At 50.5% G+C, this 19,960-nt stretch overlaps 1 protein-coding gene across 2 annotated transcripts in view; it reads left to right on the top strand.

Annotated features, from left to right (window-relative positions):
* Window positions 1-272: 272 nt before the first annotated feature.
* Window positions 273-19,960, top strand: part of LOC126537754 (fatty-acid amide hydrolase 2-A-like) — a 33,379-nt gene continuing 13,691 nt past the window's right edge. The window contains exons 1-2 of one of the 2 annotated variants that reach the window (XM_050184842.3): window positions 273-832; window positions 18,813-19,032. In XM_050184842.3, coding sequence (XP_050040799.2) covers window positions 524-832; window positions 18,813-19,032 — 529 coding nt within the window. In that variant the 5' untranslated portion in view covers window positions 273-523. Of the gene's footprint in view, window positions 833-16,880; window positions 16,938-18,812; window positions 19,033-19,960 lie in introns of those variants that run through there. The other variant, XM_055074530.1, reaches the window with a different exon arrangement.

Here is a 19,960-nt window from a genome sequence, read left to right as displayed (position 1 = left end):
TTTACCTTAAGCATTGTGCGCTTTTGTTTTCGTCTGCGTAAACGGTTGAAAACATGTGGAAGGCGTCGTCTTCCGTAGAGACGTCGTCTGCTACGGCGCGCGCTCACAGCCGCGCCGGCCGCGCTGCCATGCGGTGATGTGCGCATGCGCGCATGTGTTGCAAGCGACCACCGCAAGGATCGCTAGCTACCGCCTAAAGTGGAAAGGAAGAAAAGGAGAAAGGTAAGGGCAGCAGGTTTTCGGCGCACGCGGCAGGCATCTTTTTAAAGGAGGCGTTGATCGTGCAGACGGCATCGTTTGACGGAAGCGAGGAACCTAAATTCGTGGCAGAGCAATAATTTTATTGTATTCTTTTTTCTTTCGTACATACTAGGTGCAAAAAAAACAACAAAAAAAGAAAAACACACCAGCATGACGGTGTGTCGAAGACTGCGCCGACGGCGCGTCGAGCAGACGACAGCTCCGCGACGCCGGTAGGTGCGGTTCCGCCGAGGCACCGGATTGGCCAAAACCTCAGAAGGCGATGGCAGCGCCGCCGCAAATATCAGCGTTTTTTGCTTCACTCTCACCGCTTGCCGGGTGGTTTGTATACGTTGGCGGCGTCGGACACAGACACGGTGTAAGACACATCGTTCTTCGTGCAATGGCTTCCATCCTACGAAGCTGTCGCGAGCTGCTAGTGGAGTTGGGCGTATACTTGTGGTGTATCGTGGTCAGGCTGGTGTTTGCCTTGTGGTTCTTCTGGAAAAAGCCTGTACCACTGCCAGCTGCCACTGACAAGCTTCTGCTCCGTTCTGCTACATCACTTGCGGCGGACATCAGAAATGGCAAGGTGAAGTAACCGGTAACGCTTAGCCAAGTTGGCGACGCCGCCAACGCCGCATTCCCCCTCTTTCTCTGTCTTCTGCATGTGATTGGCGCGGCTCGCTACGTGCTCGCGCTGGCATTTCTGAGCACAGATTGGTTTGCGCCTGCTGTTGGCACTAGGCTTTTAGCAGATCACTCGCTGCTCGCGCCTAAGTGAGCGTCGGCAAGCGCAGAAACATGCAGAAGTTTTTTGCCGCGGCTTTACCCTTATGTAAGCACGTAGGAATTCTGAAAAACATACAAGCAAAGGGACAGAAAACTACGCTTTTTTTCCTTTACCTTGTTATGTACTTTCGCACTGGGTAGCGCCGAGGGATGGCTTCTAACAAGCGCAGGTAAGCCAGGGCGGTAGAATAGATGTGGCCAAACGGCGCCGCATCGCCAATGCGCCGCGCAATACGCGATGGCTTTCGAGTTGGCGGCGCTTTGCGTCAGGTGGCAGCATGGGTAGTCTGGACCCATTTCTCCGCTCCGCCGTGTTAAGGAACTGTATACGTAGCCGGCCGACGTTGCGGGCATTCCAACTGTATTTTTACGTCTCTGACGTTTGAGAAAGAGCTCTGCATCGCTTCAGAGCTCGTTGCAGACAGATCGTCAATCGCACTGAATATTTACGGTCGCTTAAAACGGACTTCTCGCGCGGATTCACGCGTCATCAGACTCGTCGTTTATTCCTTATTTATTTGATTGTATTAATTTCTTTATTTTGCTGGATACAGATTCTGTCTGAGAACTATGCGGTGACTAATGCGTCATTGTCAAATGAATCACGTTTGAAACGAATATCTTTTGATATGTTCACGATTAATAAAGTACCTCTGTCTCTTTTTCCTTACTACAATATTACTAAAACATGCTTTATTAGCATGTGTGACTATGCAGAAAGAGTATTTACTGTTTTACCAAAAGTACTGTTGTCGTGTTAACCAATATACAGAATTACCTATACGTTTGCGTTTGCTTTCTCTGATCACAAGGAAACGATTGTGGATCATTTGCTGCACTACTATGTATCAAAGAGAATGCAAAAGAAAACGCCAGTATGCAAAAGAAAAAAAATCGAAAAGCTCAGGACATGACTAAAAAAAAACTAAGGAAGCTATCAAAACTGGTTCGAACTAGTGCTTCGCAACAAAAGGCGTAGATTTAGTGTTCGTGTACTTTCCTGCGCTCAATTGTGCTGCGCCGTGGTGCATTGATTTAATTGTGCACTGCAACCAGTGGCGTAGCAAAGTATTCAGTTTCTAGCATAGCGCAATTGTATTCACAAGTTAAATGCTAATAAAATGTTTTGTTACTTTTATTTTGCAGACTTTTTTTTCTGTTCTTAAGGAGCTGAACAATAATTAAACAATTGGTGAGCGCACAGTGAAATTTAGTTACAGCCAGGCTATCATAAATAAACTACGTCCATAAGCCAATGCTAACCATAATGACGTGAAAACCAAATAATTTTTTACGCTGTACACATTCCGGTAAGAATTTTCACGCTTCCAGAAAGATACGTGCGCGTTCCTTGCGATAGGCGTTCCGTGTCAGGTCTTGTCGAGGTTACCCGCGCCGATTAGAAATTTTTAGACTCCATAGCGCTTGACACGCATATTTTTGTGGGCAAGGCCAAGAGACAGCCTCTACGAACTATTAAAATCGTAAACAGAGTTTTAAAGCGAGAAAAACTACGAGAATGACCGACCTTTCACAGCACAGCGAAAGCTCGCGATACGCGTCTTTGAGTCCTTAAAGTCCTTTCGCCACCTGGCGACTGCTGTAGAAACTCGAGAGATGCGGCGACGCGCTTGCCGCGCTCCGTTTGGACACACACCTTTCCTATTCTACCACCGTGGCCACAGCTATGTCAGGTGCGACTGCAGCAGTGCAGTTTACGCTGTTATAAGAAGGATCAAGAGATGGCGCCACCATCCCGTACGAGTAGTATTGTACTCTGGCCGCGCGCTTCTTCTGAAACATCCGCCCCCACCGTTGTGGCAGCCCTCCTCCTTTTTGAACTTTGAGCAGACGAAGTATCGGGTTGCGTCTGCATGGAGGAAGGACATCTGGCACTCCTTAAAGCACTCCTGCTCCTCAGACGCCGCCCGTTCTCTACACACTTTACTCTCTGTTCCAGTGGCGTAGCCAGAAATGTTGTTCCGGGGGGGGCTCACGTTGTAGCTTGGCCTCCTCCTTAAGAGGAAGCTTTATCTCGGATGCTCCTATCTAAATACATGTATAATGTGGATTAGTTTTCCTCGGCAACCACTGCACAAAATTTTATGAGGTTTGTTGCATTGAAAAATAGAAACTTAAATTCTACATTCTTCTGGTTTCTAATTTTCCATTCAGGTTGTCAATTTTTTCTAAATATTGGCACAAATCTCACATTTTCAGAAAACGAAACTATCACGTTTAAAGCTCTGTAACTCAACAATGAAAAATAGTATAACAATTCTGTGAATCGCATTAACAGTACATCTACAGCGGACAAAATTGATATGTTACAAATTATCTCAGACAATTTAGCATTATCGAAATACGGCTTTTGCAGAACCCTTGTGCACCACGTAACTAATTCACGTAAGATGCGAATTGACATACCTGATTTGTCCGCTTTGACTCTTATAATAGATGCCGTTTGAAGAACCGCGATATCTGTTTTTGATGAAGTTTTTTCTCGTAAACGTCGTGCTTGTATTTTTTTCGCACTTACAAATTTTTCAAAATACGTTCAGCAAAATTCAGGCCCTAAATCGAACTTCAGCTTCCAACAGATACTAGACGTTAACTTTCTCAAATTCAACAAATTCCATAAAAAGTGATCCAGGGGTTATCTCAGAAAAGCGTTTCTGCGTTTTACATTTATTTGAATAGGCCGCGTCGGAGTTGGGCCCGAGCTAAAGCTTCCTCTTAAACAATTTGTCGAGAGATCAAATACATGAATAATAACTGCATTGCCATTGCCAAAGATACTGCAAACGAATTCTTGAACGCTACGCACTGTCAAAACAAGTAATATATGTATTTGTTAATAAAAAGATATACTCGCATGTGCCAGAAATTGTGCTCAAAATAACTGATATCAATGCTTGCATGTTTTTGTCTATTTAGTAAGTAAAGAAAATATCACATGATCCTTAGAACTATATCAGTTCGAAACCAGCAAAGCAGTGCATGCCACTGATATGAAAAATGTAGACCATGAAATGAACAAGTTGAGCACAAATATGTTAATGAAACTTTGTCATTCAACAACCTTGTTTACATTTTTGTACATTTGCCACGGCCAGTTAAAAATCTCAATGACGCTGTCATTTATTCCAATGTATTACGCAGGAGCAGCTGTCACCGGTCGTGTATCGTGAGTAATTGCACCGAAATTAATGTCCCAACAGAGAGCACCTATATAAAGCCGTTCTGCAAAATATATGAGGTCGAGTCAAATGAAAGTGAGCCAATCCAAATATATGACAAGCGAAGTACTTAATTTAAAAGTAGTCTCCATGAGCATTTAGACATTTATCCCATTCACTAACGAGTCGAGTGATTCCCGTCTCATAAAACTCCTTAGGTTGCTGCTTCAACAAATCTGCAACTGACTCTTTCACGTCATCGTCCGACACGAATCTGTTTCCCTTAAGCTGTCTTTCTTTTTTTTTTTTTCATTTGCCCCAGAATGTGGAAGTCGCAAGGCGACAGGTCTTAGCTGTATGGCGAATGGTGCAGCGTTTCCCACTTGAACTTTGCCAGTTTTGTATTAACCACATCAGCGACGTGGGGACGGGAATTGTGGAAAAATTAAAAATTAAATCATGGGGTTTTACGTGTCAAAATCACTTTCTGATTACGAGGCACGCCGTAGTGGAGGACTCCGGAAATTTCGACCACCTGAGGTTCTTTAACGTGCACCTAAATTTAAGTACACGGGTGCTTTCACATTTCGCCCCCATCGAAATGTGATAGACAGGTCGTGGAACAAGATGACCCCATTCGTCAATTTTCCACGCCGTTTGTTCTTGATTGCGACACGCAGCTGATCCGGCGTTTCACAATATCGGAAACAATTGATAGTCTCTCCGGCTTTAGAAAATTCTATCAGTAACGGCCCCTGAGGATCGAAAAAAGAATAGTAAACAACACCTTTCCAGCGGAAATGACGGCCTTTGCTTTCTTTGGGGGCGGTGAATTCGAATGTTTCCACTGTAAGCTTTGCCGTCGTGTTTCAGGCTCGTAGTAGTGGCACCATGGTTCGTCCCCGATCACAACTGCAGACAAGAAGTCGTCACCGTCATTGTGATACCGGATCAGATGAGTCAAGGCAGCGCAGAACCTTCTTCTGGTGGTGGTTCAAAATCTTGGGCATCCATTGCGCACAGAAGAGCCGATGACCGAGATGTTCATGAATTATGTGAACCGAATCGCAACTGATGTTCACACGCTCTGCCAGTTCATCGATGTTTATCCTCCGTTCTTGTCCCATCAGCTCATCAACTTTTGCACTTGTGTTGGGAGTGATTGCACGATGGCTTTCGCCCAGTCTTTTATCGTCTTTGTAACTTTCACGTCCTTTTTCAACCGTTTGCTCCAACGCTTCACAGTGGCCAATGAAATGCAATGTTCAACGTACACGGCAGCCATAAGGCGAATAATTTCCTTTTGGGAAACACCTTCAGCTGTCAAAACATTCACGGCACTCCGCTGCTCAACTTCTGAAGTGTCCATTACGTCACGCAACCATGTTCAATCCAGTGTACGAGACCATTAAAGAACATTTACCCTCACATCTGCGTGTCGCTCTTGAAATTGGAATCACACTGCAAATGAAAGATGCCTGAAAAATGTTGAAAGATGGTGAAAAATGTAAATGAAAGATACCTGTGTGCTACGTGCATGCCTCGCAGATAATGAACCGAACCATTATTGCGCGGGGAGGGTAGGCTCACTTTCATTTAACTCGCCCTCGTTCATTAGAAATGCAAAGATGCAATGGAATATACAAATGCTTGATAAAAGGCAAAAAGTGTCTCTGAAAATAAACTTCACTGCACGTATACACAAAACCTCGCAACAAGATATTTAAATATACGTATAAGTCTCCAGTAAACCTACGTATCGAAGAAAAATTCACTGTGTATAATGCGTCAAACAAGGCAAATAAACCTGTAGCGCAATCGCAGATTCACAGAATCCTAGATCCCGCCCCCATTCCATCCACTCCATCCGATGTATCGCGTACGATGGAAGGCGGCGCGCTTGCTCCCCTCTTTTCTCCTTCGCGCATGCAAGACTGAGCCACCATCGTCTGCTCACCCATTCCACCCCCCCCCCCACCCCCCCTACTCTTTCACTCGCACATACAGCATGCGGCGCGCGGTCACGACATTATTGCCCTGAGACTTCATACGAAACATTAGGGCGACGGCGACAGCAGGAATGCACCTGGAGTCTTCATATTGTTACGGGTGGAAAGACACAGGCGAAAGATGCTATTTACACGCTATTTACACTGGAGCCAGGCTGACACTCGCTCGTGCCAAGGGCACCGACCAACTTCTTCGTCGTTCTCGCGACGGCTCGTCGCTTGAGCATCGCTCGATGATATCGTAGGGAGACGCGCCGGGTAGATGCGGAAGCGTTCGGACGCATGTCACCTCGGCTCCGTCATTTTTCGACAGGAGCCACGGACCAATTCGTCGAACCCTGCCAATTTTGCATCCAACGGACGCAGCAAGTTGCCCGACACACAGGGACATCACTTTCATCCAGGTGGGCCAAATTTTTCGCCAATTTAGAGCGGACTTTCACTCGTGCTTGGCGGCGCCGCCGCTAAGCCTGACGGCTGCACCGGCACCCGGCGTCGAAGCCGCCGCTCTCCGTACCAACATGGCGAACTCCCCACCTCAACGCGGCTACGACCCGGAGGCCATGGCCTGGTCGACTATTCCTCAAGCCAAGGAACCCAATTTGGCAACATCGGACCAGCTCCGGAACGAAAATCTCCTGCGTCTCGTTGAGAGCCGCTCTCAGCGCCGGAACGCCAAAATGACGGCAGACGCCACAACGACAACCGGCAAGTCGACCTCACCTCAGCACGGTCCCGTCTCGCGTGTGGCCAAGGACCGCCAACTTAAATCAACATGGAGGCCCAAACCTCTCCCCAAGTTCCAACCCGACGATTTCGTCGTGATCATCAAGCCCCGAGCCGCTGTGGCCATCGGGAGTGCCTTCCAATATGGTGAGCTGGACCTGGCTTTGCGTGCCTACCTCGGCGCGCAAATGGCGGCGGAACTCAACTTCGTCTTTTCCCGCGAGCAAAATATACTCATTGCGAGCACCAAGAACGCCTACGTGGCGGACCGCCTGCTTGGTGATTTCGTGATCAAATCGGCTCAGGGAGACGTGCCACTGCGGGGCCATCTCAAGCAAAATGGCGAAGAAATTTGCTACGGCGTCATCACTGTGGCAAATCAAGAAACAGGGGAAACTCTGAAAGATGGTATCCAGTGGAGGCATGGCACCATCTTAGAAATTCGTAAATTTGGAACCTCCAATAAGGCTCGCCTGACTTTTGCCGGAAAAGTGAGGCCCCGGACAGTGAACTACAACTCGGAGATTGTCCAAGTGCAGCCCTACCTACGCACTATCCCTGCCTGTGGTGTGTGTGGCACCGTGGGCCATAGAGCAGATTCATGCCCAAATCCAATGCAAGACAAGTGCGGCCTGTGTGGACTGCAGGCTCCTTTCGTGGAAGGGTTGCGGGCCCCTCATGAGTGCAATCCGAAATGTGCTGTTTGTGGTGGCGGCCATGCCACAAACTCCAGGGACTGTACCGCGAAGTACCGCCTCGACACCAAGATGGCCGGCCAAAAGGGCGGAAAACCTGGCGCGACGAGGAAGAAGCCACGTCAGCAGCATCGCGCCACCGGCGGTGACTCAGCTCCCCGCGGTGACGTCACCAACTCCAAGAAGGATGCGCCCCCAAGCGGGCGTGACGCTAAGGGCGACCAAGCGCCACCACCGCCCCCACACGGCGGATCGGGGAAGCAAGCCCACTACCAAGGCGAGACCGGTGCCTGGGCAACTGCGGTCAAAAAGGGAAAGCAGGTGAGCGGCTCGGGTAGGGTTGCCTCCTCCTCCCAACCACGTTCTCCTTCCCCTAGCTCGGCGACCGACGCCGAGCTTCACAACTTGGTAGCATCTCTCCGGGTCCAAAACGAGATGCTGCTTGCCAAAATTGAAGCCTTAGAAGCTAAAACCGCTGCTCCCCCCCAATCCCCACCCCTAGCAGAAGCCATGGAGAGCGACGCGGCGGCGCCGGTAACGTCGGACGCCTTTGTGGCCAATCTTGAAGCCCGTCTTAACGCCAAATTCGAGACCCTTATCGGGACGGCAATGGAACGCATCATTGCCAAGGTTATGGAGGCCCTTCCTACCATGATTGCCCAACATGTCGCGAATCTCCCCCGCACGTCTCGCCGGGCCGGTTCTCTTAAAGATGTATCCGGCCGGCCCTCCAAATCGTCGCGTCGAGCAATTGATCTGGAAGATGATGAGGACAGTTGCCCCCTATCAGGAGCTGAATTTCAGCCCCTGGTTGCTGGCTCCGGGACACCTACCTTCCCTTCTCTAACCCCTAAATCCGAAGATGGCGGGACAACCTCGGTGTAGGCGTTCCCCCTTATCTAAATTGGCATATCCTGTCACTGTAACTCAATGGAACTGCCGAGGACTACGGTCTCGTACTAAGCGGGCCAACCTTCGGCTTTTCCTTTCAACTTTTGAGCATATGCCCGCCGTGGTGGCCCTTCAAGAGCCAGGAAGGGGCGCCACCTTAACAAACTATACGACGTTTCAGCAGGACCCCTCGTCTTGTATATGCGTTCATAAAAATTATACCGCAAATATGGTCGACTTAGACCTCCACCTTGACTTTTCCCATGTAATGGTGACTCTCCTCCCCCTCCGCAAACAGGACTCACCAATGCACATTCTAAATGTCTACTGCACACCCAAATTGCCGAATGTGTCATTCTCCGACCTTTTTAGCCGTGCGCTAAGAGTTGCGGGTCGGGACCCCCTCTTGATTGTTGGCGATTTCAACGCCCCCAGTCGAGTCTGGGGGTACCGGCGTGAAGAGAAACGGGGACGCAAGTTGGCGGAGCTTGCGTCAACGTTGGGCCTCACTCTTCACACGGACCCCGTCCACCCAACCCGTATAGGCAATTCCGTGACACGGGATACGTGTCCGGATTTGACCTTTACCCGCAACATTCAGTATGCAGACTGGGTCAACACAGAGGAAACCCTCGGTAGCGACCACTGCATCCTAAACACTACAATTCGGACCAAGCCATTAGCAAAACCCACAACACAGGCCCGACTCCCAGATTGGTCCAAGTTTAGGCAAAATTACAACACAGCGACATCTATACTCGAGCAAGGCTACCAGTCATGGTCCCAACAATTGGTTTCTAGCCTTCGCTCCACCGAAACCAAAATTCAGCTTTCCGAGGCGGTATCGGACGTGGATAACCACCTCCTCCACCTCTGGGAAGCGCGGCATTGCCTCGTCCGCCGGTGGCGCCGACAAAAGCATAACCGCAAGCTTAAGGCTCGAATTGCCGAGCTCACTCAGCGGGCGGCCGAGTATGCGGCCCAGCTCGCAGACGCCAACTGGGTGGATCGTTGCAACACGGCGGCGCGGCAGATGTCCAGCAGGAATACCTGGCGGCTCTTCCGCGCCCTTATCGACCCAACGCAGACACGCACAGAAACTCATAAACATCTACAACGTGCCATACACAGTTTTCACGGCAACACAACTCAGCTAGCGCACAAGTTACGGGACCAATACTTGTGCACTACCCAGGACCCCTGCGGATCGGCGTACTCTTATGCAGGTTCGGAGAACGCTGAGCTGGATCAGCCGTTCCAGCTCCACGATTTGCGGGCAGCCCTGGCGAAAATGAAACGTGGCACAGCCCCGGGTCGGGACAAAATTACAGTCAAATTACTCGCTAACTTACCCGACCCGGCCTACCAGTCATTATTGGATTACATCAATTCAATCTGGCTCGGGGACGCGCCACTCCCCAACGATTGGAAAACCGCTCTGGTCACTTTCATTCCCAAACCTGGCAAGGCCATCAACACGGACAACCTTCGCCCCATCTCTCTCACCTCGTGTGTGGGCAAGCTAATGGAGACGATGGTGCGTGACAGGTTGACCGAGTTCATGGAAAATCAACACATCTTCGCAGACTCCATGTTCGGATTTCGCCCGCACAGGTCCGCACAGGATATTCTGCTACAACTCAATCGGGACATCCTTGACCCGGTCGAATGCCCCCACAACGATAAGGTCGTACTCGCCTTAGACTTGAAGGGGGCCTTCGACAACGTTACTCACGAGGTAATACTCACCCATCTTTCACAAACCGGCTGCGGACGCAACGCGTTCAGATACATTCGACAATTTTTGACAGATCGTGACTCCTACATTAAAATCCAGGACACTGAACACGGTCCCTTCCGACTTGGAACCAGAGGAACACCACAGGGTGCAGTGCTGTCTCCTCTCCTATTCAATCTGGCTATGATGCACCTGCCGGCCCAATTGGGTGCGGTCGCTGGTGTGCAGCATGCGCTGTATGCCGACGACATCACCCTGTGGGCCACGCAGGGCTCACTCGGAGACATTGAGGCCAACCTGCAACAAGCGGCGACCATAGTGGACCGTTATGCTCGCCACTGTGGCCTGCAATGCTCCCCTCAAAAGTCTGAATTTGTACACATACGCCCCTCACCAAAGTGTACAGCCAAAATTGAGCTCTTTCTGGAGACAGGACCAGTTCCTGAGCACACAGAAGTCCGGGTACTGGGGCTTTTCATTGATCAACATAGACGGTCAAACACTACCCTGGCCCAGCTCCGTAAGGTGGGGGACCAGGTGGGCCGCATGGTCCGCCGGGTTTCCAACAAACGCGGGGGGTTGCGGAGCAAAGACGCCTTGCGGCTGGCGCATGCATTCGTGACCAGTCGAATCTTATATTCGACTCCTTACCTCCACCTTCGGAAACAAGACGAGGATGCACTCGAAGTCATCCTCCGCAAAATTATTAAGCGAGCCCTCGATCTCCCCGTGAACACCTCCAACCAGCGACTCCTGGGTCTAGGCATGGTGAACACGTTCCGGGAGCTCCGAGAGGCTCACTTAACTAACCAATACACACGCCTCTCTAAGACACTGTCGGGTCGCCGCCTCCTTGCCCGACTCCACATCCAACACACCACCCTTATGGAAGAGCGTGTGCGACTCCCTTTCGAGTGGAGATGCGCCCTCCACGTACGCCCTCTTCCTAACAACATGACACGTGAGGACCATAATGGTCGGCGCCTGGCGCGGGCGGAAGCCCTGGGCCGCCATTATGGGTCGAAACCCGGCACTTATTACGTGGACGCCTCTGGCCCTCACCATGGGGGATGGTACACGGCCGCAGTCGTCCACCAGTCCAAAACAGTTAACGGGCTTACATTTCGCGCCCGCGACATAACTCATGCGGAGGAGGTCGCCATTTCACTGGCTGCTACCCACTCTGATTCCAAAACAATTATCTCCGACTCGCGAGGGGCCTGTCGGAACGTCGAGCAAGGCTGGGCTCCATACTTAGCCTACCGACTACTTCAAAGTTGCACCTACACCGGGAACCCCGCTCACCGGAACATAGTATGGGCTCCTGCTCATATGGGTCTCGAGGGGAATGAGGCAGCCGATGCCGCCGCCCGCGCGCTCTCTCTCCGGGCTTCCTTTCTCGACCCCCTAGATCAGGATTTCGAATTCAATCCCGCGTATTCTTTTAAAGACATTGTCCTGCATTATCAATCTGGCCATAGCCTTTACCCTCGCCCGAGTAAAGGGCTATCTAAAACGGAGGAGCGGCTTCTACTCCGTCTCTATACGAACACTCTGCTGTGCCCGGCAGCACTCAAACATTTTGATCGTTCTTTCACGGGCAGTTGTCCGCACTGTGCGGAGAAGTCTTCGGACATCTACCACATGGTGTGGGCCTGCCCATCTAACCCAGCTATTGCCCCTCACCCCAACCCCACTCGGGAGGACTGGGAGGCAACCCTGCTCGGCTGCTATGACCTGCAGGCCCAAAGGGCCTTGGTCGAGCGCGCCCGGGCAGCGGCCGACGCCACTGGGGTCCCGTACTAGGGATTCCACCCAGTATTTTAAGGGCCGGGCCCTTAAGGACCGGCCCATGTGCGTGCCCCCATGTGCTTCTCGTCTGAGAGCAATAAATGTTTTTTCACCACCATGATATCGTAATATTACCCCCCGGCGGCAAAAGCACCGTCACGGTGCTGTTAAATATCCATGGTGCACGGAGAGTTGTAGGGCTTGAGTCGGGCAACGTGGACAATGTCACTGGTTGTCACAGCGGAGGACGCAGTGGGCGTGGCTAGAACGATTTCATAGGTGACATCGGTCACTTTGCGGAGCACGCGATATGGACCTGTGTAACAGGAAAGCGGTTTTTCACATAGGCCGACTTTACGCGATGGTGACCAAAGCAACACGAGGGTGCCAGGCACAAAATGGGCATCACGGTGACGGAGCTCGTAGCGTTGTTTCTGCTTGTCTTGAGACACTTGTAGATGAGCGCGCGCAAGTTGGCGAGCATGGTCAGCATGGGCGATTGCATCACGGGCATAATCGCTAGTTGAAGCTGTGGCAGACGGAAGCACAGTGTCCAGTGGTAGCGTCGGTTCGCGGCCATACAAGAGGTAAAACGGGGAAACGCCAGCAGTTTCGAGACGGGAAGAGTTGTATGCAAAGGTAATGTAAGGTAGAGCCAGGTCCCAGTCACGGTGGTCGTCTGAAACGTATTTGGATAGCATGTCTCTAAGGGTGCGGTTCAAACGCTCAGTGAGGCCGTTGGTTCGGGGGTGGTAGGAGGTGGTAAATTTATGCTGTATTGAGCAGGCACGCATGATGTCGTCAATGACTTTGGCCAAGAAGGTGCGGCCGCGGTCTGTAAGTAGTTGACACGGAGCACCATGCATCAAAATGATATCATGTAAGAGGAAGTCCGCAACATCAGTTGCGCAACTGGTCGGAAGAGCACGGGTTACGGCGTAGCGGGTCGCGTAGTCCGCCGCGACTGCAACCCACTTGTTTCCTGATGTGGATCCCGGAAATGGGCCTAGAAGGTCCAAGCCGACACGATGGAAGGGCTCGGCAGGGATGTCGAGTGGCTACAGGTAACCATTGGGGAGCTGGGAAGGCTTCTTGCGTCGTTGGCAAAATTCACAAGCGGCGACGTAACGTCGTACGGAACAGGCAAGGCCCGGCCAGAAAAAACGGCGACGTACACGGTCATAGGTTCGAGATACGCCGAGGTGTCCTGCCGTTGGTGCGTCGTGAAACTCTTCTAGAACGGTGGAGCGGAGGTGTTTAGGTATTACAAGTAGGAACTCAGAGCCGTCCGGATGAAGGTTACGACGGTACAGAGTACCGTCGCGGAGGACGAACAGGCGTAGAGCAGCATCGGCCGGAGAGTCTTCAAAACGGTCGATGAGTGCTCTGATGTAGGCGTCACGGCCTTGCTCATCGGCGAAATTAAGCAGCTGAGATACAGAGAATACGCAAGAAGCACTGGCAATATTGGAGGAGTCAGAGTCGTCTACAGGGGGTAACGCGACAAACTGTCAGCGTCTTGGTGCAGGCGGCCAGACTTGTACACCATGGAATATGAAAATTCCTGTAGCCTCAAAGCCCATCGACCAAGCCGGCCTGTAGGATCTTTTAGCGATGAGAGCCAGCAGAGAGCATGATGGTCAGTGACGACAGAAAAAGGGCGACCGTAAAAGTAAGGACGGAACTTCGCAACCGCCCAGACAACAGCAAGGCATTCGCGTTCCGTAATGGAATAGTTGCGCTCCGATGGTGCTAGGAGGCGGCTCGCATAAGCAATAACGCGATCCTTGCCACGCTGACGCTGGGCTAAGACGGCACCTTCGCCATGACCGCTGGCGTTGTACGTAATTCTCTAGGGGCATCACGGTCGAAGTGGGCGAGAATAGGTGGTGAGGTTAGAAGAGTGACGAGACGAGAGAAGGCAGCGGCTTCTGCAGTACCCCATGAGAATTGTACGTCTTTCGTCAAAATATTAGTTAGGGGTCTAGCAATTGTCGCAAAATCTGGAACAAAACGACGAAAGTACGAGCACAGCCCTACAAAACTTCGAACGTCTGCGGCTGTCTTCGGAACCGGAAACTCTCGGACAGCGCGAGTTTTGTCGGGATCAGGCTGTACTCCGGAAGCGTCAACGAGACGGCCTAGAACAGTGATTTGTCGGTGGCCAAAGCGACATTTGGACGAGTTAAGTTGCAGCTTCGCCTTTCGAAATACATCAAGTATAGTTGTGAGACGCTCAAGGTGAGTGTTGAACGTTGGCGAGAAGACGATGACGTCGTCGAGGTAGCAGAGGCATGTGGACCATTTGAAACCTTGGAGCAAGGAGTCCATCATACGCTCAAAGGTCGTAATCCAAACGGCATTACTTTAACTTGGTATAGGCCATCAGGTGTGATGAACGCGGTTTATTCTCTGTCCATATCGTCAACAGCAATCTGCCAATATCCCGAACGAAGATAAATCGACGAGAAATAGCTGGAGCCGTGGAGGCAGTGAAGGGCGTCGTCTATACGTGGGAGCGGGTAGACGTCCTTTTTCGTAATGCTGTTCAGGTGACGGTAGTCTACACAGAAGCGCCATGTGCCGTCCTTCTTCTTAACCAACACCACAGGTGACGCCCAGGGACTCGATGAAGGCTCAATAATGTTTTTATCGAGCATTTTGTTCACTTCATCTTGAATTACTCTGCGTTCCGACGCAGAAACTTGATACGGTCATCGGTGAATAGGCGCAGCATCGCCAGTAAGAATCCGATGCTTGGCCGCGAGCGTTTGGCCTAAAGGGCTATCATTGAAGTCGAAAATATCGCGGTTGAACGATAATACTTCACAAAGGTCTTCAGCCTGCGCAGAGGACAGGTCCGTCGCAACCATTTTCTTTATGTTGGGATCGACGCCCGAGGCTGGCGCGAGGGGCATCCTAAGCGAGAACCATCGGTCGATAACGCTGCCACGTATTGGTCGCCGAGACAATCAATGCTCGCAAGGTAAATACCTTGCGGTAGAATTTGTTTTGCCAATCCAAACTTGCAGACAGGCATGCGAGTGTGGTTCGCAGTAATAGTAAGTATATTGTGAGGCAGGGTGACGTCATACTGTATTGGGATGTCGGGCAGAGGAGTGACGAGGTACTCGCCATCAGGAACTGGTGGGAAAGACAACAGTTCAATGTAGGCTATGGACTTTGGCGGCAGGCGAAGAAAGCCGGTGGGGCGTAAGCGGCAGTGGGGTGCGTCAGAAGGTTCTGCGAGCATCGGCAACTCAAGGCGAAGAGTACTGGAAGAGCAGTCAATAAGAGCAGAATGGGCGGAGAGAAAATCAAGGCCGAGAATGAGGTCGTGGGGGCAATGAGCAATTACGGCGAAGAGGACAGGAGCGTGGTGGCCGGCGATGCTGACACGTGCCGTACACATGCCGATGATAGGCACAGTACCGCCATCCGCAACGCGGACGACGCGTGCCGACGCTGGGGTGAGGAGCTTGTTCAGTCGTTGTCGGAAGGCAGCACTCATAATAGAAAGATGTGCTCCTGTATCAATGAGTGCCGTGACAGGATAGCCGTCAACGTCACGAAGGTTTCGGTTAGTAGGTAACGTGAGCAGAGGAATTGAGGGCAGGGTCGACAACGCAGCTTCACCTCCAGAAGCTGCAGTGCCTAGTTTTCCGGCTGTGTCCGGGAGGCGACAGGCGGCGAAGAGAAGCAGTGGGGTTGGGGCAAACGAGACTGGTGGCGACGAGGTGAGGGCGAGCGGCTGCAGCGAAGGTTCGGAGCAGGGGCATCAGCGGTAGTGGGTTCATGGCGGATGGCATAGGGTACAGAAGGTCCAAAGGTGCGGGAATAAGTGGCGGCGTGTCCGAGGAGGTGGTGGCCATCGGTTGCGGCAGTGACGGGCGACGTGGCCGATGCGACAGCAGTGGAAGCAGATCGGCCTGTCATCAGGGGTACGCCATTTGGACGGGTTGCGGTGAGATGTGGCAGAAAAGGACTGCCGGGGACGAGGAGGGCCGCTAGATAACTGGGGAACGTTGGGTCGAGATGTGGTACACACGGTGTTTAGACCCATGTTTTCAATTCCTGTCTGACGACGGCCTGAATCATCGCAATGGTGGTTGCGGGCGGATCGGGAGGCGTCGTGGAGAAGGCTGGCGAACAGGCGGCCTCGAGTTCGCGGCGAACAATACGGGTGACGTCGTCACAGGTGGTGGTCTGACGCGGTCGACGCTCACATGTCGACGTAGCAGCAGTGTTGGGTAGCCGCGCAATGTGGTGTGAGATACGGCGGCTCTTAGCCTGTTCAAGGCGACGGCATTCTTTTATAATCGCGTCGATAGTCGAGACGTTGCCGAAAACAAGCAAATTGAAAGCGTTGTCGGCGACGCCTTTTAGAACATGTGCCACTTTATCTGCTTCTGACATATTATCGTCAGCTTTACGGCATAGAGCCAAGACGTCAAGGATGTAGGAAACGTATGGCTCTGTAGCTGACTGAACACGAGACGCAAGAGCCTTTCTCGCGGCAGCCTTGCGCCCAAAGGGGTCGCCGAACAGTTCCCGTAGCTTTTCTTTGAAACCGTCCCAACTTGTTATTTCGTCATTATGCCTTTGGTGCCACACGCGTGGGGTGCCGCCGAGATAAAAGATGACATTGGCGAGCATAATCGTTGGGTCCCACCTGTTATTAGCACTGGCGTGTTCCTAGAGCTTGATCCAGTCGTCGACATCCTGTCCCTCCAGGCCAGAGAACACACCTGGGTCACGATGTGGGGCAACCGTGACGATTGGAGCAGTCGGACAAGCCGAGGCTGTTGCAGAGGCGGGCTCGTCGCCGGGAGGCATGGTGACAAGCTCGGTGTGCCGACCACTTCGGAGTTCCGTGGTGAGGACGGGGATCGCTGACCTCCACCAGAATGTTACGTGTGGAAAGACACAGGCGAAAGATGCTATTTACACGCTATTTACACTGGAGCCAGGCAGCCAGGCTGACACTCGCTCGTGCCAAGGGCACCGACCAACTTCTTTGTCGTTCTCGCGGGGGCTCGTCGCTTGAGCATCACTCGATGATATCGTAATAATATAATTGCTATCACAATAATATAATAATAGTATCCGGCAACCGAAGCGTGCCGTGGCCGATTACTTTCCGCAAAAGAAGTAACAAACTGTCACTATGCGACAATTCGCTGCGCCGCAACAATGTATCTTTTTCTTTTCCTTTTGTGTGGTGGGGGCACCGAAATTTAAGAAGAAGGGCAAAGGAGAGCATGTTGGCCACAATCCAATGCCTTTTTTTCTCAAAGAGAAGATGGTACACCAGGTGAAACAAACAACCGCCATAAGAATCAACGCCCAGTGCTGGTTCAACGACGGAAGGAGCGCAAGCAAAGGAGGAATGACGCATGTGCAGAGCAACGAAGAAGAGAGTAGCAGCAGACCGATCTGCCTGAGGTTATTAGAGTTCAAATCACGATGGCAGACAGACGTCTGCTGAAAATGTGGTCGCCAATGGAAGTGCGTGCTGTTATCAGGCATAAATTGGCATCTGTTCCCTTCTTTCAATGCCCCCCTTTTGGGATGTCACTTCCAAAACGATACTCAGGTGGAGCAGGCTGGCAACAATTCCTTGCATCGCCAGGCACGGAGTTTTACCACAGTGGCTTCTTAATCTGATTGTAGGCTACAACAAATGTCTCAGTGTCGGTGGCGACTATGCGGAAAAATAGTGCAAGGTGTATAGTTTACGATTCCGTGGTCTATATTTTGGCTATATTTTGGAAATAAATTTTCCTTGTGAAAATAAATGCAAAACTTACTTTCCGAACGTCCCTTGGATCTTTGTAGAAGTTGGAAAGAGAAAACAAGTCAGACTGCAGGATGCAGCAATGATTAACAGTATGAATTTCCTTAAATATATTGATGTCATCAAGTCTTTGGCACATAGAAGGAAAGAAGTATTTTGAACAGATGGAAGAAGTGTCATTAATAAAGATTAAAAAGAAGTGTGATCCTATTACGGATGCTTGGCTAGCTGCCTTGTAAAAGGAAAGCGTTTGGACCCTCACGTTAACGGAACATGACATATCAAGATAATGGCTCAAGAGATTGACAGTTGAACGCCAAAATGCGTAAGCTTGACTATAAGCAGTGAATAGCTCACTACATCAAGAAGTTTGATGAGGTCACAGTAAATGGTGTCAGCTTTCCTGCCCTGAAGAACTGGCACAGAGATCTGCATTATGAAACTTCCAATATTTTTGATAGTGGAGCAGCCACGGAGAAATTGGTGCTCATTTGGAATTGAGTTCTCAGCAGCAAGAGGCAATATTTTGTGAAGACCCGTCTAAAGAAGTTTTAGGTGTGGTACAAAGAGAAGTCGAGCGATAATTCGAGACGTCGGTTTTAGAGCTCAGACTTAAATGCAGGCAAAACACAAGCAATTGTTCACATCTGAGGGCTAGTGGAAGTATTCAAACAGTTAATAAATATAGATGTCACTACTAGGCCAAATATACTACTGCCATAAGCTTTTACAATTGCAGAGGGGATGCCATCAGGGCGCATGATAGGGAGCGCTACAAGGGTCTAATTCCCATTCGCTAGTGCATTTATAGATTTCGACAGAAAGATAAGTGCATCATTAGGTGAATGGGCATGTTTTTCTTATTATGCAGTTTCGTGTGCTGCCAAGTTAGAATTTTATTTATTTTGCTGCCTTAGTCAAACTAAGTCTAAGACGGGATCCTCATTCTTGCAGGTCAAAAGCGTCGACCTCGTCTCTGCCTACATTGAGCGCATCCGGGAGGTGCAGCCCATCATCAATGCTGTTGTTGAGGAAAGGTTTGAGGAAGCGCTCGAAGATGCCAAGGAGGTCGACAGACTGGTGGCATCGGGGACCTTGAGCGCCAGCCAAATAAGCAAGGAAAAGCCGTTGCTGGGGCTGCCGTTCACTGCCAAGAACAGCATTGCTATCAAAGGTTATTTATTTGTTCCTGGCATGCTACTCCGGCAATATTCATTCTTAAAGGGACATACAACCGTTCATAATGTCAATCTGGTTAGTCCCGCTCATGGAAAGGTTGTCTCGTTTTGATTGAAACGAACACTGTTTTTCTCATTAAACGAGGATTTCTGTTTTTAATTTTTGACAACCAGTCGGGAACAATGACTTTGCCACGCGGCTAGAACATTACAGCAAATAGGATGCCCTGACACGCGACGATCTATTATTGTACGCGGATTGTGCGCCTTTCTTGAAATTTTGGAGTGCAATGGATATTTTAAATTATGCCTTTTTTCATTAATTACCAAGCACAGCTCTTTGATTGTTGCAAGTAGAAAAGTGGCGCTGCCTTCGCGTGACGGCTTGCATTGATGGTGTCTTTCAAAATCTGGGTTGTCGGTTTGTGTGCAGTCCTCCGTGGAAACATCGCGGTTTAGTTGTGTAGCCAGGAATATTTCTCGTGAAGTACATGCACTTGGCCGCAGGAGGGATAGCTGGGCGCAGAAAATTTGGGAGGGTGGAAGCACTTAACCACTGTAGGTAGAAACACTTCCAGGAATGAGCTTTTCGTTGCGCTATAAAAAAACTAGGTCTATAAAGATCAGTTAGTCCCCTTAAAGAAATCTGTGAAAAGATACGTTAGCTTGGAACAAACTTGTTCATTAGACATCCGGGGGTACCATCAATCTTTCCGTCATTCGAGGCTTGTTAAGCTAGAAAGGAAGAAATGAAAGGCAGATGACCTTTAAAAGGCCACGCTAGCATCCACGCTAAGACCTTCGAGAACCCATGAGTCCCTTCTGCATTCATATGTTTCTGGGCCGTCCTATGGACCATCTGCAGAAAAACTCACGAGCATTGCAAAGCATGATCCCAGGAAGATCCAGAAATTCAGAGGCTTC

Source organism: Dermacentor andersoni, chromosome 4 (assembly GCF_023375885.2).
Source record: "Dermacentor andersoni chromosome 4, qqDerAnde1_hic_scaffold, whole genome shotgun sequence".
In the NCBI taxonomy this organism is placed as follows: Eukaryota; Metazoa; Arthropoda; class Arachnida; order Ixodida; family Ixodidae; genus Dermacentor; species Dermacentor andersoni.
The sequence above is the reverse complement of the archived record's forward strand: the minus strand, read 5'-3'. Positions and strand labels throughout refer to the sequence as shown.